This window comes from Equus przewalskii, chromosome 5 (genome assembly GCF_037783145.1).
Source record: "Equus przewalskii isolate Varuska chromosome 5, EquPr2, whole genome shotgun sequence".
Lineage (NCBI taxonomy): Eukaryota > Metazoa > Chordata > Mammalia > Perissodactyla > Equidae > Equus > Equus przewalskii.
Genome location: NC_091835.1, coordinates 85,274,384 through 85,289,858, shown reverse-complemented (window position 1 = coordinate 85,289,858; position 15,475 = coordinate 85,274,384). Strand labels below are relative to the sequence as shown.

General features: G+C 38.2%; 2 protein-coding genes across 9 annotated transcripts in view; one reads left to right on the top strand and one right to left on the bottom strand.

The window, feature by feature from the left end:
• FRS2 (fibroblast growth factor receptor substrate 2) overlaps positions 1–15,475 on the bottom strand; it is a 118,590-nt gene that overhangs the window by 67,826 nt on the left and 35,289 nt on the right. For 2 of the 8 annotated variants that reach the window (XM_070622044.1, XM_070622040.1), the window contains exon 2: positions 13,234–13,402. The exons of 4 other annotated variants lie outside the window; for them this stretch is intronic. The gene's annotated coding sequence lies outside the window, so the exon portion shown is untranslated. The remainder of the gene's footprint in view (positions 1–13,233; positions 13,403–15,475) is intronic. 2 more of the 8 variants (XM_070622039.1, XM_070622043.1) reach the window with 1 other exon arrangement.
• On the top strand, positions 5,953–6,498 carry LOC103562558 (histone H3.3A). Its single transcript, XM_008537651.2, has one exon. It carries the CDS (start codon positions 6,066–6,068, stop codon positions 6,474–6,476), a length of 411 nt encoding a protein of 136 aa, XP_008535873.1. The 5' UTR covers positions 5,953–6,065; the 3' UTR covers positions 6,477–6,498.

Genomic DNA, 15,475 nt, shown 5'->3' with positions numbered 1-15,475 from the left:
CCCTAAACTATTCCTTTATCTGCCAGGAGGAAAATACTATCTTCATTCTTTAGTAGTTCTGGTAGGCTCTACATATTTTTCAGCAATACCATACAGACAAGTTTTCCCCACAACCAAACTCTAAGACAATTTCTCCTGGTGGGCATTGTACGAGGCTGTGACAAGGAAAGAAGGAAGACCAATGTCTTCAACCAGTTTCCAGCAAACTGAAAAGTGGTATTCATGTCTCATGAAAGGACCTTCCATAGATAAACCCACATCCCAAAGCCCTCAATTCAAGCTGTACCTGTTTCCTCTGAACTACAGCTACGGAATACTGTTTCTCCTACAATCCACAAAACCTTTAGGTACAGTCACAGCTAATTCAAAGGAATTCAGTGGCCCTCCGTAACTTGTGTCTCCCTCATTATATATAAAGAACTTGCTTAATATTCTATATTTAAAACACATGTAGGAAAAAAAATGCTATGAAGGAGGGTAAGAAAGACAAACCTCATAAACTGGCCATATTAAAAATAACAACAGCACAGCCAGAAGGACCTACAACTAGAATATACAACTATGTATTGGGGGGCTTTGGGGAGAAGAAGAAGAAGGAAAAAAAAGATTGGCAACAGACGTTAGCTCAGGTGCCAATCTTTAAAAAATTAAAATCAAAATAAATAAATAAATAAATAAATAAATAAAATAAGAGATGGGGGGGACCTGTAAAATCATTTTATATTTTACAGGTGAAGAAACTGAAGCAGCTTATGAGCAAGGAAAGAACTGAAGTTCACATTATAAATGGTGTTTTCTCCCAACATTATCCCTTCCAACAAATCTATAACAGGTATTTTAGCTTAATACAAACATAACATGTAATCAGAACAGATTGCAATGTTGAAGAGTTTAAATAAACGCATGAATTCTGAGCACAGTATATAAGTTAAGGGAAATTAGAAATGGCCCCTGTGTCTTTTAGGAACGCCAGAATTCCAATAAATAACCTCTTTCCTTGGTGCAGCTCCTTAGGACAGTCTGAGCTGGAGGGATCACTGCTCTGGCCCAGAATGGCATTTCTTATACAGATGACTAATTAAATTCACCATTAGCTAATGTCCATAAAGATTAAAAAACTGTGCATATGTTAACATCCTGTTTTCAACCTGGTAGCTTAAGAAAAGGACTAGTGCCCGTGTAAGGATTGCTGGGCCACTACAACAGCTCATAAAAGAGGCATAAATCTCAAAGTAAAGTAGTGGAATAGCAGAGTATACAACATCAATTGGATTTATACAAAAATCCATTGTATACAGCCTGCACTGGACCAAAAACAAAAAATTCATAGAGAAATACAAGTTCTCAAATTAAAATTTATATCCTAGGAAAGATCAGATGGGGGTAAGGACAAAAAGCATAGTATACTCAATATTAAAAATGTTATACTTAAAGAGGACAAAAATCACTTTTAATTTTATGGACATTTACCTTACATCTCTAGCACCCAACTCACATTTAGCCTGTCCACAAGAGCATGTGTGTGGAAGGGCACCTGATCAACTCACATTCACAAAGCTATAGCTGCCCATTTAGTTCCAAAGGCACAAGTGGATAAAATGACATTATTACAAAGTGCTGTTTTGGTAGCATAAAAAAATCAGCAGGACAGATAGACTTGTACTAAAGGAATAATTAACAAGAGCTGTGGTTTACGCAGAAATACTCCAGCATGGGTGACATCACAGCAACTATGGCAGTTTGTCTTTACGATTTCTCCCCACAAACCAAGTTGGATACATCCCAAGTTAAATAACAGCTCCTGCTTATTACTCCTAGATATCACATATTTCTTTAGCTTTAAAATAGAAGTACATAAGTCAATTTAAAATGCAAATTGGTACAGAGGCTTAAAACTTAACTGTGTACTCTAGAGAGAGCAGTGCTTCTAACCTTAAAAAAAAAAGCCCTCACTGACTTTCCTAAGCAAAGGGAGAGTTTCACTGTTTTTCAAGCTACCATTACAAATAACAAAGGACATAAAGAATGCTGCTTGTGGGATAGCACGTGCCCCTACTCCTTCCATCCATATTGTCTCTGTCTCTGTCTCTCCAGGTGGTAGGGGAGCGGGATGCCATGGGTGTGTGCGGTGTTTCTCCCTCTCCGCCTCAGTCTTGGTCACTCTAGGTACCCCCTCCTTCTTGCCAACCTCTCTCTCACACTCAACAACTGGCTTCCAAGTGTTGATACTTGGACAGAAAGCATTTTATCAGGCTGGAGCCTGTGTCTCACAGTCACACAATAAGAAACAGAATCAGAAATTATTCAATTTGTTGAAAATAGATAAAATTAAAGCTGCAAATTTTTAATTTCCTTTAAAATGCCTAAATAGATAAACACGCCATACACAAGATTTTAATAAACTTAGTAGAGTCGATCTAACATTTATTTACAGGATTTTGAGCTAAATATATCGGGGGGGGGGGGAGGGATATTAACAAAGTCGGTATACCACAGCAGTTCCAAGCACGAGCTCTAGAATGGCAGCTCTGAGTGAGTCCCAGCTCGGCAGTGACTGATCTTGGCAGGTCACTGACTCTCTCGACCTACCCATCAGTTCTAACATGGGGACGAGCTGTGACAGTGCCTATAAGACACTCCACACGCAGGGAGCGCTCAGCACACAGCACACCGAGAACAGCAGGTGGAGGGCACGTCCATCCTTATTTCTGTCTGCCTAGCAGCTGAACTTCCCCTGAGGTTTGGGAACTTCCCCACTTTATGATTTAGAAGTTCAAAGAGTTTGCCACATCTAATATTTGAGAACTTCCTCCCATCTTATGATTTCAAAAGGTTAAACACTTTCCCACATGTCCTATACATCTAGGCCCAGCCAGACTAGAAATGGGCACCTACTCAGTGGGAGAAGTAGAGACCAGAGGAAACGCCCTCACACTAACAGCAGAGCAATTGCAGCAAGGTCAAGTCAGGGGCAGAGATGGCAGCACTCGGAGTCATCTAGAGCTAGCAGTGTCACTGGGGCAGGCGGTGGCGTCTGTCAGTCTGTCTCCAGATGGGACTGGCATCCTCGTGGGAACTGTTGTACAGTGTGATTTTGGGCATTGTTTCTGGCTGCTTAGCCCTGAATCTCGTTCTCTAACCCTTGCAACAATTTGACGAGCCACTGAGCTCGACCCAGTAACCTTTTAAAATACACAGTATGTTTGAACTGGTGTTTACTGCCACCAAGAATTCTGACTGACACATTAGTTAGGGGTAACATTCATTCCCACCTGCCCCATCCCCACAGGGAAAAAAGACTCTATTTTTAATCTCTCCAAAGAAACCCAAAAGTATTGTTCACTTTCAACCAATGGATTTATCCTGCAAGGTCTGGAGAATCCTACTTTTACAAATTTTAGATAATCATTCTCCTAATTTAGAATATGAGAAATGTCTAATCAATTTTAGACTTATTTCCAAGGAACAGAGTCAAGAACCGACGACACAGGAAAATACCCACATGCAAGGAGCAACTGTCACTGAGGTCAAAGAGTCACTCGAGCCCACCTGACCACACCCTGGATGCATTCCCAACAGCTTTCCTCCCAGCAGGGGCTTTTCACTTGAGGTTCTAGAACCAAGGAGTTCCCTCTGCCTCTTAAGGGTCATTTTAAGGCCAAAAACTTAAAAAGTATTACCAAAAGGCCTTAAATATTCTTCTTTTGTTTGAACAAATAACTCAGTGAAATACCTAGGTAACAAAACTATTCAATTCTTTGTTAAACCAGTGCAGAGCCAGCCAGCGTCTGACTGCCGCAGGTGGAGTTTTTGACATGTAAAACGCACTCCTCTTCCTGGGCCAGATTTCTCTGCAAGACTATTCTATAGTTTAGTAATGCTATTTCCACTGTCTAGAATGCTAAAGCTCAAATCTGTTAATTTTATTACTTATCAATATAAATGTGATACAAGGTTTGTGAGGAGGGTGAAATTAGGGGACTAAATGTGTTGGTTCTTTTTTTAAATTTCAGGAGCCAGTTACCATATAGATTTGAAACTACATTTTAATGAATAAAAAAATAATCTAAACAAAATCAAACATAGTGTTTCTTTAAAAAGTGTCAGTCTTTTCAGACTAAAATTTAGAAAAAAGAATAGAGCATTTGGAAATGTATATTGACATCTAACATATACCTAACATGTTAAAAATTCAGTAGGAGAAAACCAGAATTTTGGCAGAAAAAAAAGCCCATAGAATTGTACTGTTCACGACAATCACGTGCTAGAGCTATGTGATGGGACGGAAGAAGCTGAGGCCTTGAGAGTTAAGCAACTCACCGAAGGAACAGATCTGATTTCTAGCTGAGTGACGTCATTAAAACATCTTCTGCCTGTCCTTCAAAATGAGTCAAAATAAAGTTAATTGAACACCATATGGTATTAATTCCAGGATTTAAAATAACAAACACTAAATCCAAGGCAAGTGATTCTGAAACCCAACTATTAATATTCTTCTTAAGATACAGTTCTGATTTATGATAATTTATAAAGACCCTGGACTTATCAATGTAAAAAAAAGTCATCAGAAAAAGTAAAACCTTTTTATAGTGTCCATAAGTTCATGTCCCTGTAACTCCCAAGATGTGTTACAAAGTAAAATCATTATTGCCTATGTGCTAAGGGCTATTTCCTTAACCCCCAATTACAATTTACTGGCTGTTAATTACTGGACGCCCTCAGATAGTAACTTATACCTAAACACCATGAATTTAAATTTATGCCATTTAACAAAACAAATTTTTCCCCCAGTCAGAATCCACCTGCCCGAAAAGAACACCATAATCTCTTATGGAAAAGTTTCTTTGCATTTGGTTGCCTTGTACTAAACATAACAGGAGCTTTCTACTCGGGGTGAGTGAGGAGAAAATGTTCTCACAACACCTTACTCTTCTTTAAATGAGGCTTATCCCAGTCAGCCTCACAAACCAGCTACATTTGCGTTTCATGAGAGGCCCTGAAGCAGCAGGGCTGAAAAGGGCCTCAGGCTAGCTCCGGATTACTACCCTACTAACATATGCTATGAAACAACACATTGTAAAAAAAAAAAAAAAAAAAAAAAAAGAGCTAAAAGACTCCTATGAAAATAAGGTGCAAGAACAAAAAGGACATGAAACCCAAAAGAGGACAAGGAGCGAAGATGTGCATAGAGAGATCAAGAAGGCTTCCAGCAAGATATGGCTAAGCCAGCACAGGCGCTGCTACTCCCCTCCTTCAAGGCCGGCCAGCCGACATAGGGAAGAGGAGACAGCCTGTGGAGCTGGGCAACCCTCTCAAACCCTCTCGACAGCTCGTTAGAAAGCAATGGAAGTTGTGAGACCACACCAAACACTGCCATTCCCGGTTTAGACTGACTGGAGCGAGGCTGCAGAGAAAAGCCATTAAGGAGGGAATGAATATAAGGAAAACAGGACCAATAAGAGCCGCAAATATTTACTGAGCTATTTCTTAGTTTATTTTTTAGGTTACATATACTGTTTCATTTAATCATCACAACAGACTTCTTAAATACTAATATTACGCCCATTTTATAGATAGGAAAAAACAGGTTTAGAATTTTAAACAACCAACTTGCCAGAGTCATACATACAATAAACGGTGGAACTGAGGCTCCAACACAGACCTGAACACTTTACCACTCCTTTTACTGAATCATGGAATTTAACAACTGACCTAACCCTCTATCTACCTTCTCATGCAAATCCACCAAAGCAGAATTTTTTAAATAAAATTTTAATTATTTAAGGAATAGCATGTTTCTAACAGAAAGTCTGGAAAACATAATGGATGTAACAAAATTCAAATCTTTTTTATTGCTTTTATAATTAATATTTTAATGAACACCTTGTATATAAATCTCTGCACACATTTTTATTCCATTTATAAAGTACTATAAATAGAATTCAGGGTCGAATTGTGTTCGCAGCCGCAGCCGCGCCGCCGTCGCTCTCCGACGCCAGCGCCGCCTCCAGCTCGCCGAGCTCCAGCCGAAGGAGAAGGGGGGTAAGTAAGGAGGTCTCTATACCATGGCTCGTACAAAGCAGACTGCCCGCAAATCGACCGGTGGTAAAGCCCCGAGGAAGCAGCTGGCTACAAAAGCCGCTCGCAAGAGTGCGCCCTCTACTGGAGGGGTGAAGAAACCTCATCGTTACAGGCCTGGTACTGTGGCACTCCGTGAAATTAGACGTTATCAGAAGTCCACTGAACTTCTGATTCGCAAACTTCCCTTCCAGCGTCTGGTGCGAGAAATTGCTCAGGACTTCAAAACAGATCTGCGCTTCCAGAGCGCAGCTATTGGTGCTTTGCAGGAGGCAAGTGAGGCCTATCTGGTTGGCCTTTTTGAAGACACCAACCTGTGTGCTATCCATGCCAAACGTGTAACGATTATGCCAAAAGACATCCAGCTAGCACGCCGCATACGTGGAGAACGTGCTTAAGAGTCCACTATGAGGGGAAACATTTCATTCTTTAAAAAAAAAAAATCTCTTCTTCCTGTTATTGGTAGTTCTGAACGTTAGATATTTTTTTTCCATGGGGTCAAAAGGTACCTAAGTATATGATTGCAAGTGGAAAAATAGGGGACAGAAATCAGGTATTGGCTGTTTTTCCATTTTCATTTGTGTGTGAATTTTTAATATAAATGCGGGGACATAAAGCATTAATGCAAGTCAAAGTGTTTCAGTGAACAAGTTCCAGCAGTTCAACTTTATAACAATTATAAATAAACCTGGTAAATTTTTCTGGACAATGCCAGCATTTGGATTTTTTTAAAACAAGTAAATTTCTTATTGACGGCAACTAAATGGTGTTTGTAGCATTTTTATCATACAGTAGATTCCATCCATTCACTATACTTTTCTAACTGAGTTGTCCTACATGCAAGTACATGTTTTTAATGTTGTCTGTCTTCTGTGCTGTTCCTGTAAGTTTGCTATTAAAAGACATTAAACTCTAAAAAAAAAAAAAAAAAAATAGAATTCAGGGTCAAAGAGTGTGAATAAATTCTGCCAGAACATCTGATTTTAATACGATTGAAATGATGAAGAGATGATGGTTTCTTGAGAAAAACAACTATGGCTAAATCTCCCTTGCATCCAGAACGCCGAGGAACATGTGCAAGGGCACAACGACTGCTCAATGGAGAAGATTTCTCCTTCCTTAGCACACAGTCTCTGAAGGGAGAATTAAATAAATCAGGCTCCCAAATTAGAAGACAAGAATCAGGCCAAATATCAAATTCATTAATGGGCTATATCAAACTCTTCTCAGGGAGAGAAGAGCATGAATATTGGTACTGTCATTCAAATATATTTCCATATGTTTAAAAGAGTTTGGATACCTCACTGTATATTTAAAGAATATAGTATTTTAGTAGGTATATAACACACTGAAGACATTATTTCTCCCATTTTAAGTTAGTATCTAAATGCCATAATCTGTTATTGTCCACGGTGATCACTTCAGAACATGTCTATATACAAAATTCAAAGAGTTAAATATTTTCATAGTACCTAGATCTGTCATTTTATTTTGATTTCCTACCAGAAATCACCACCTATTATCATCTTGTTCTAATGACATTATAGCAATGTCCCCATAAAGATGAAAAGGAGATTCACTACAAAACGATGTTCCAGGCACTGACCTCATACTACTGCACACTATGTATTATTATTATAACCTCTATTTTCTATTTTAGGAACACAAGTCACTAAAACTAAAGCACAGAGAGAGTAAGAAAGGCACTTGTTTCTCTGAATCCAGGCATTCTGCTCACACCTCTGATCACTACACACAACAAAGTCCTAGTAACAAGCAAAAAGCACTGAAGTTTCTGGCACAGCTTTCAGTGGACACTGGTGATGAAGGGAATAACGACAGCATACTTGCCAGAAAATAGGGAATTCAATCAATTCAGGTGGATATTCACTCATTTAGTAAATAATTATCTATTATCTACTGTGGACCAAAACTGTATCAGAATGTGGGAGTGTTCTCCAAACCTTGAGAAACACTAGGTCTAAGAAAGATGGAGACAGATTGTACAATGTAGACATCTAGTGTAGACAGATAGATCCAACATAGTTAGAATAAAACAGAATTATTCACAGGTGTAATGGCACAGAAGGAGTAATTAACTCTGCCGAGGGCACTCAGAAGCTGCACTGAGGAGGAAATGCCTGAACTGCACCTTCAGTAACAAACTTTCACAGAAATTTCTAGATAACAATCTGTCTCCCAAAATCACCCACACACAAAGGCCAGGTTCTCACTACTATGAGAACAGTGGCACAGAACATGTCTTAGCACAGTGGCCCCATCTTAGGTTTGCTGGCGGGGGGAGAAGAAGGGACCGAGGGGTCGCAATAGGTCTGAAGAATCAAACCCTGCTAAGACGATGGGAACCGTGATAAGGAAGGAGCCCATCTATCAAGCTTAACTTTATAGCCAATATAGCTATAAAACTGCCTTTATTTGTCTGGAATACCTGTATTTAAATTCCTAATTTCAAAAAACTCTAAACTTAAAAAATAATAATAAGGAATTTAGGGAGAAAACAGACCTTCAGTTAGGCATGACTGACCGTGACTCCTTCCTGAAACCTCACCTTAAAAAGTTAAGGGAGTTTTTAGAAGTATAAAACTCATAAAGATAAAGAGAATCGTGAAAGAGACAATAGCAAATGAGGGATGCCATCAATATTTTGGAAGCTAGAAATGGGAAAAAAGTAGTAAATAACCTAACAAGACCAAGAAAGCTGAAACCCAAACCTGAAAGGAAGAAGCCATCAAGAAGGAAACTGATCAAGAAAGAAAGTAGAATAATGGGGGCTAGGGGCTGGGGAGGAGGAAGAAAGGGGGAGTTATTGTTTAACAGGTACACAGTGTCAGTTTAGGATAACGTAAAAGTTCCGTAGATTGATGGATAGAGGTGACAGTTACACAACAATGTGAATATACTCAATGCACTTGAATTGTGACACTTTAAAATAGTTACAATGTTAAATTTTATGTTATGTTTCTTTTACCACATTACCACAACAAAGAAAAGAAATAAGGGGACTCATGCTGGAGAGATTCAGGTAGTGGAAGCACGATGAAGACAAAAGCACAGGGTGAGGCTGCAAACGAGATGACTGAGGGAAAGTTCATTTAAGTGGCCTTACCCCAAAAACCAAGCTTCTCCCCATCCCTGATGAAAGTCTAGAGATGCATCTCTGGAGAGGTGGACCAGAGACCCTGATCTTAGGAACACAAGTCACACCTGAAAGCAAGACAAAATGCCTTACTGAAAACCAGAGAGAATTCTGAGAGTCTGCATTTTGAACAGGACGAAGACAGCTGTGTCCAACAGAAAATGGAACGGAGAGGAGACCTGATGGGTCCACCCTGAGTGAAAGGTGCTTCAGGTTTGTCAAACAACTGCAAATGAATTAATAATAGGCACGAAGTATATAAAATTTAAAACTTGGATAATTATGTGGGAAAACAGTTGCACAAGAAAGAAAACACAATCATAATGAATTTTTTTTTTTTTTTAGGAAGATTAGCCCTGAGCTAACTGCTGCCATTCCTCCTCTTTTTCACTGAGGAAGACTGGCCCTGAGCTAACATCCATGCCCATCTTCCTCTACTTTATATGTGGCACGCCTACCACAGCATAGCTTGCCAAGCAGTGCCATGTCCACACCCGGGATCGGAACCTGTGAACCCTGGGCCACTGAAGGGGAACGTGTGAACTTAACTGTTGCACCATCGGGCCAGCCTCAATCATAATGAATTTTGTGACAGCTGTGACAAATATTTGCATGGTCATAATAATTTAAATACTAAATAAAGAATTTACCTAAAACATCTGATATCCTATAAAAGGAGGAGGAGAGAAAGGGAAGTAGATGTAAATGTCAGCAGGCCATAGAGAGATTAAGATGACTAATCCTCATTTTTCTTAGAAGGAAGTCAGTAGCTACTGTCTAAAATGAAAATGCATAGGGCTGGCCCCATGGCCGAGTGGTTAAGTTCGTGCACTCCGCTGCAGGCGGGCCCAGTGTTTCGTTGGTTCGAATCCTGGGTGCGGACACGGCACTGCTCATCAAACCACGCTGAGGCGGCGTCCCACATGCCACAACTAGAAGAACCCACAACAAAGAATATACAACTATGTACTGGGGGGATTTGGGGAGAAAAAGGAAAAAAACAAAAAAATCTTTAAAATGAAAACGCAACACAGAGCAGAACTGAGTCAGAAAAACAAAGGCAAATATCAGAACAAATAGCTGAAAGAATTGAAATTGATTGCTTCTAAAGATTGGGAATTAGAGGTGAAAAGGGGAGAGATGGGGAACTGCCATTTTTTATAAGCCTTGAAATATTATTCAACTTTTAAAACTACATATATACAAATATCACTTAAATATTAAAATAAAAAATTAATTTAAAAAGATAAAGCAGATTTTGTCATGATATTAAAAAGATCTAAAATTGCCTAAATTGAGTATGTATCTTTTTTCAAATTATGCTGATTTCTGTTAATTCTTAGAATTTTCAGTAGTATTGAGGTCAACAGTATTAAATACCTTTCTTAGAGCACAATCCATGAGCTGATATAGCATGCAATTCTCTGGAGAAATACTTTGGGTACACAGCAATTGTAAAACCCAACTGTTTAAGACCATTCCATAAACACAGTATTTTATTTATTCCTTTCCCTCTATGAAGATGTATTTATATAAAAGTGTATATTGTATCTTGGGTCTTTGAACGGCTAGCATTTGCAAACACCAGTGATGGTACAGTTGAACTTAGATTTAAGTCTGAATGTCAAATGATACAAATGGACAAACTGAAGGGCTACCTCATGGAAAAACATACAAAGTACTAAATATGCAAAAGAAAACAGGAAACAATCTTATCTGCAAGAACTGTAGCTACTTGCAACTTTTTAAAAGTCACATTCTTGTGGGCACAAATTCACCAACTAAATATAATCTAATTAACATATTTCTTCTACACAGTCAAAACCCAGAACTTCATTCCAGAAAAAGAAAAATGCGTCAAAGCAAAAGATTAAAATCATGAGCAACTACATCAGAATCTATTGATTTTTTTTTAATTAATGAATTCCCTTTCATACAAAGATTAAAAACTGTAAGACGTGATCTGCTTTTCCAGCAGTACTAATGGACCGTGGTAATCTACAACATACAGTTTCTCCATTTCACGTATTGACTACATACAAACTTACAAATCAACAACTATACAAAGGCTTCAGAGCCTTAAAATCACGTTATATTATTTCCATTGCACAGCCATGTAATCAAAAGAGAAACAGTCAGAGATAGAGCAACGGAAGAAACTCTCAAGTCTTTATCACTGAGCGCCACATGTCAAGGAACAGGAGAGGGACACATGCGTCTGAGACAAGACTCCTACGCTCAAGTCTGAGATTCAGCAGAAGAGGCAAAAAGTGTGCACGGCAGGGTTGCTAAAACTAAGACGTGAAAACAACTCATGAACAATATAAAGCAGTGAAACTACGGAGTACTAAACTACAAAATATAAAGGATAACTATCAATTTAGAGAAGAGGAAGATAATAGTCACCTTGAAAGAGGAAGTCTCAAAGAAGTAGAGGGTCTCAACGAAGTAGAAAGGCATTTAAGGAAATAAGGGAGAAGACGAATGCCTCTCTCTCTCTCTCTCTCTAGCTTCTGCTGTATACTTCAAGTTTTTCATAATGAAATACTGGGGGCAAATAGATGAAAAACAAAAAAGGTAAGTAATGTGAAAGAGAACTGACTCAGAAAAGGGAAAATAAATGAAGTAGTAAACAGAGGGGAAATTATCCACAAACGAAGAAAAAGAATTTAACCAACAACCACGTATCTTACATATCAATAAATGTTCACATTATTTTGATTAGCCTCATTCCATTTCTGAAGGAGAATAAGAGCATTTTAAACCCACTTCTGCAATGAGACTGACAAAAAAGTTTTGTTTAGCAATAAACCTTTGTAAGGACAGCTGAGATTTCCTGATTCCCAGTCCTGTAATCTATCCATTATACTACACACTACTTCATGCATTAAGTATTTTACACTGGACTTACTTCATTATCAACCTCTCTCTCCTATAACAACCAAAAATATTAGGATGCTATCTATAGCCACTATATTTTAAAAGAAAAAAAAAACGCCCATTTTTGAGTAAGCATGCTGTAATACACAACAGCCAAATGGGTCTCACTTAACACCACAAAACTTTTATGACCATAACCATGGCCTTTCCAGTGAACCGAGACACGTTACTACTGCAGCGCGTCCTCTAGCCAACAAGGCCTTTCCAATGATCAGAGAAGAGGGGCTGATGCCGAGCAGCAAACTCCAGAGCTGAAGTCGTAGTTCCAAGGTATTCACATACCGAATTTTTTCAATGTTTTATCTAAATTATTTTGGTTGTAAAGATGATAGCTACATAAACAGGGACTGAAAATCAAAGAAAGATGCTTAATACATGTAAATGAAACATTATAAAATAGTCACATTGATGAAATGTACCAGCTAAGCCATACGGTTATTAGTCACAAACTTACTACAAATTTTCTCAGAATCATAATTAATATTATTTTTTACATCTAAATTTTTCCCTTCTCTAAATTATTAAGATCTTATTAACTTTTTCACATCTACAAATGGTATCCATGTTTACTAGCATACCCCAAACGAGATTAATATTCATCGCACAGTGACAAACACCCATTGGTCCAGCACCTGGGAGCCAGGGTCCCTTAGACTGTCTCACTTCGTCTCTTGTTTCCCCACATCCAAAGACTGAAGATTCTCATGTCCTCCCACTACACCCCACCCAAAACACCCCTGAGCAGCAGGCAGGTGCTTGCTTCCCCTTCCATATAGATCCAGTACTGAATTAACTGGTCCCATTTACTTAGCATACTGAAGGGGGTAACTAAGTTTCCTTCCAATATTTTTACATGTGTTTACGTGTGACTGGAAGCAGCAGGGAAAAGGAGTTTCGAATGGAGGCACAAAAGAGCCAGAGACAAACTTCAGCCTCTAACGCAGCTGTGGCAGAGGACAAACGCAGCGCACTTGGAGTGGAGACCAGAGTCCTCACCCAGCTCCGACACTACACTATTCCTAGGTGAGCGACCCCCTGCATCTAGCATTTCAACTTGCCGTTTTCAGCCTCCAAAGGCATCTCTAGGAAACCACCTTACTTGGCAGTCTCTGGTAACGACGGTGGTGATGAAACGGAAGCAGCAGTTGTAGCAGAAACAGAAACAGAGGTGGGGCAGCTGATGGTAGTGGCAGTAAGTCTACGGAACTGGTAAACATTTGAAGAAGCCTGCAACACAGAGAGGTTGGAGGCTCCTGTGATTCCGGTAAATGACCAAAACAACCCATGAATTGTTCTATAAACAGTAATTTAAAGTCATATTTATTTAACTAACATTTGCAAAGTGCTTACTATGTGTGCCAGTAACAGTTCTAAGCACTTTATAATTTATTTAATCTTCATAACAACCTTATGACATAGGGACCATACTATCCCCATTTTTTAGATGGAGAAACTGAGGCACAGAGATTAAATCACCTACCCAAGTCACACAGCTAAGCAAGCGGTAGAGCCAGGATTCAAACTCAGGTAACCTGACTCCAAAATCCATGTTCTTACTCACACCACTAAGCAGCCATGTAGTTGTGGATGGAACATAATGTCTACTTACCTTTGGATGTGTTATGTGAATTTTAGCGCGCATCTTCCTAATTATATCCGTCTCAGACTAACATTTAAACTTTTATCAATCATATTCATAAACTCAATAATGAATGGTAACACTCACTAAAGTACTTCATTAGCCATTCAGGAACTTATTATTTTTAATTTTCTGAAAATGTTATCAGCTCATGCAGATGTGCACAAACAGACAAAACACAGACTACTATGTATTAAATTATTAGTCTGTTTCAATGATCATAAATCAGACTAGTTAAATATTCGACCAACAAAATACACCCTAATGGACAGAGTTAGACATCATTTAACTGGGTTATACTTCACTGATAACTGTAAAAGTCTATACAAATTTCCATACTTACCAAAAGGTAAGTCATCCAATTTTTTATTGCTGCCACCACAAAGTTTTATCCAATAGCTGAATACAGCATTAACATTTATTAAAGTCGCCTTAAACATATTTAATAGTTATTAATAATAATAACATCTTACTAAAATAATTTCCCCTAAAGAGTACCTATCAGTATTTCCCAAATTTCTCAGCATAACTGTATTTGCAGTACCATTCTAAAATATTGGATACACTAGAAAGAAGACTAAAAGTTAATTATAATTTTATGAGGGATCTGGGATCAAACCAAAATTTATAGAACCCAATTAAAACTACAACATCAAATATATTCTTTGGGAATATAGGACCAAATCCAGACTTCTGATAGTCTTATTAAGACAATAAACTAAATTTTGAAACAATTCCCAGAAGTGCTAATGCTAGAAGTGACTCTTCTCCACAAGGAGAAATTCATGCAAAATAAGCATGCCCTAAAAGCCAACTCAAACAGTGTGAGGGTGAAAGTAAAAGACATGTCTGAAGACAACTTTACTGTCTCATAATTTTTAAAAGCCCTAAGAGAAAATTTTAGGTTATAGTAGTATAAAACATTAATTAAAGAAAATATGAAGATAAAAACAAGAGAATAAAAATTAATGAAACACTCCAGGAACAGGAGAAGGAGGGGGATTCTAATTAACCAAAGAGGAAAACAGAAAAAAAAAGAAGGAACTCACGTGCAAAAACGTTTTTGGAATTTGTATTGAAAATTAATCATACAGAGTAATCATCATAAAATATGAGGTTCCATCTACTATGCTAAAGAGCTTATACCACATTTTTCCATGCACTCTCGATGAAGACATCCTCCACCATATACACAGGATAGGTTTTTCTTGATGCAATTTACTATGCCTATCCTCAACCCTAGGATATTTTTGTACCTAATCTCAAATTGGAAATGGGATGCTACCTATCCTCAAAATGTCGAGTTATTGGTAGAAACGTAGCTGCACATCTAATCGAACTTTTGTGCTCCACTACAAGTCCTTCAAGTGGCATTCTTGTTCATATGTAACTAAGACCACCTGTGTATTTTTAAAATAGAAATCAAAACTTATGGAATACATTGTTCATCGATACAACGGATTTGCATTTTCCCTAATACGAGAATACAGTCTTAGTACTTATTTATCACTAAACCCTACCACTAAAGAGATTAATTCATATTATGTATATCCTTCATTTTATGGAATTAGTTTTCCAAGGTTAGCTACACAGTGAATCCTACTTTCCCACCACTGAAAAAGCACAGAAATATTCCCCCAGAAACATACTCCAATAAATAA

Bases quoted from the DNA above. Each gene is read 5' to 3' on its own strand.
- LOC103562558 (XM_008537651.2), top strand. From the start codon at position 6,066: ATGGCTCGTACAAAGCAGACTGCCCGCAAATCGACCGGTGGTAAAGCC.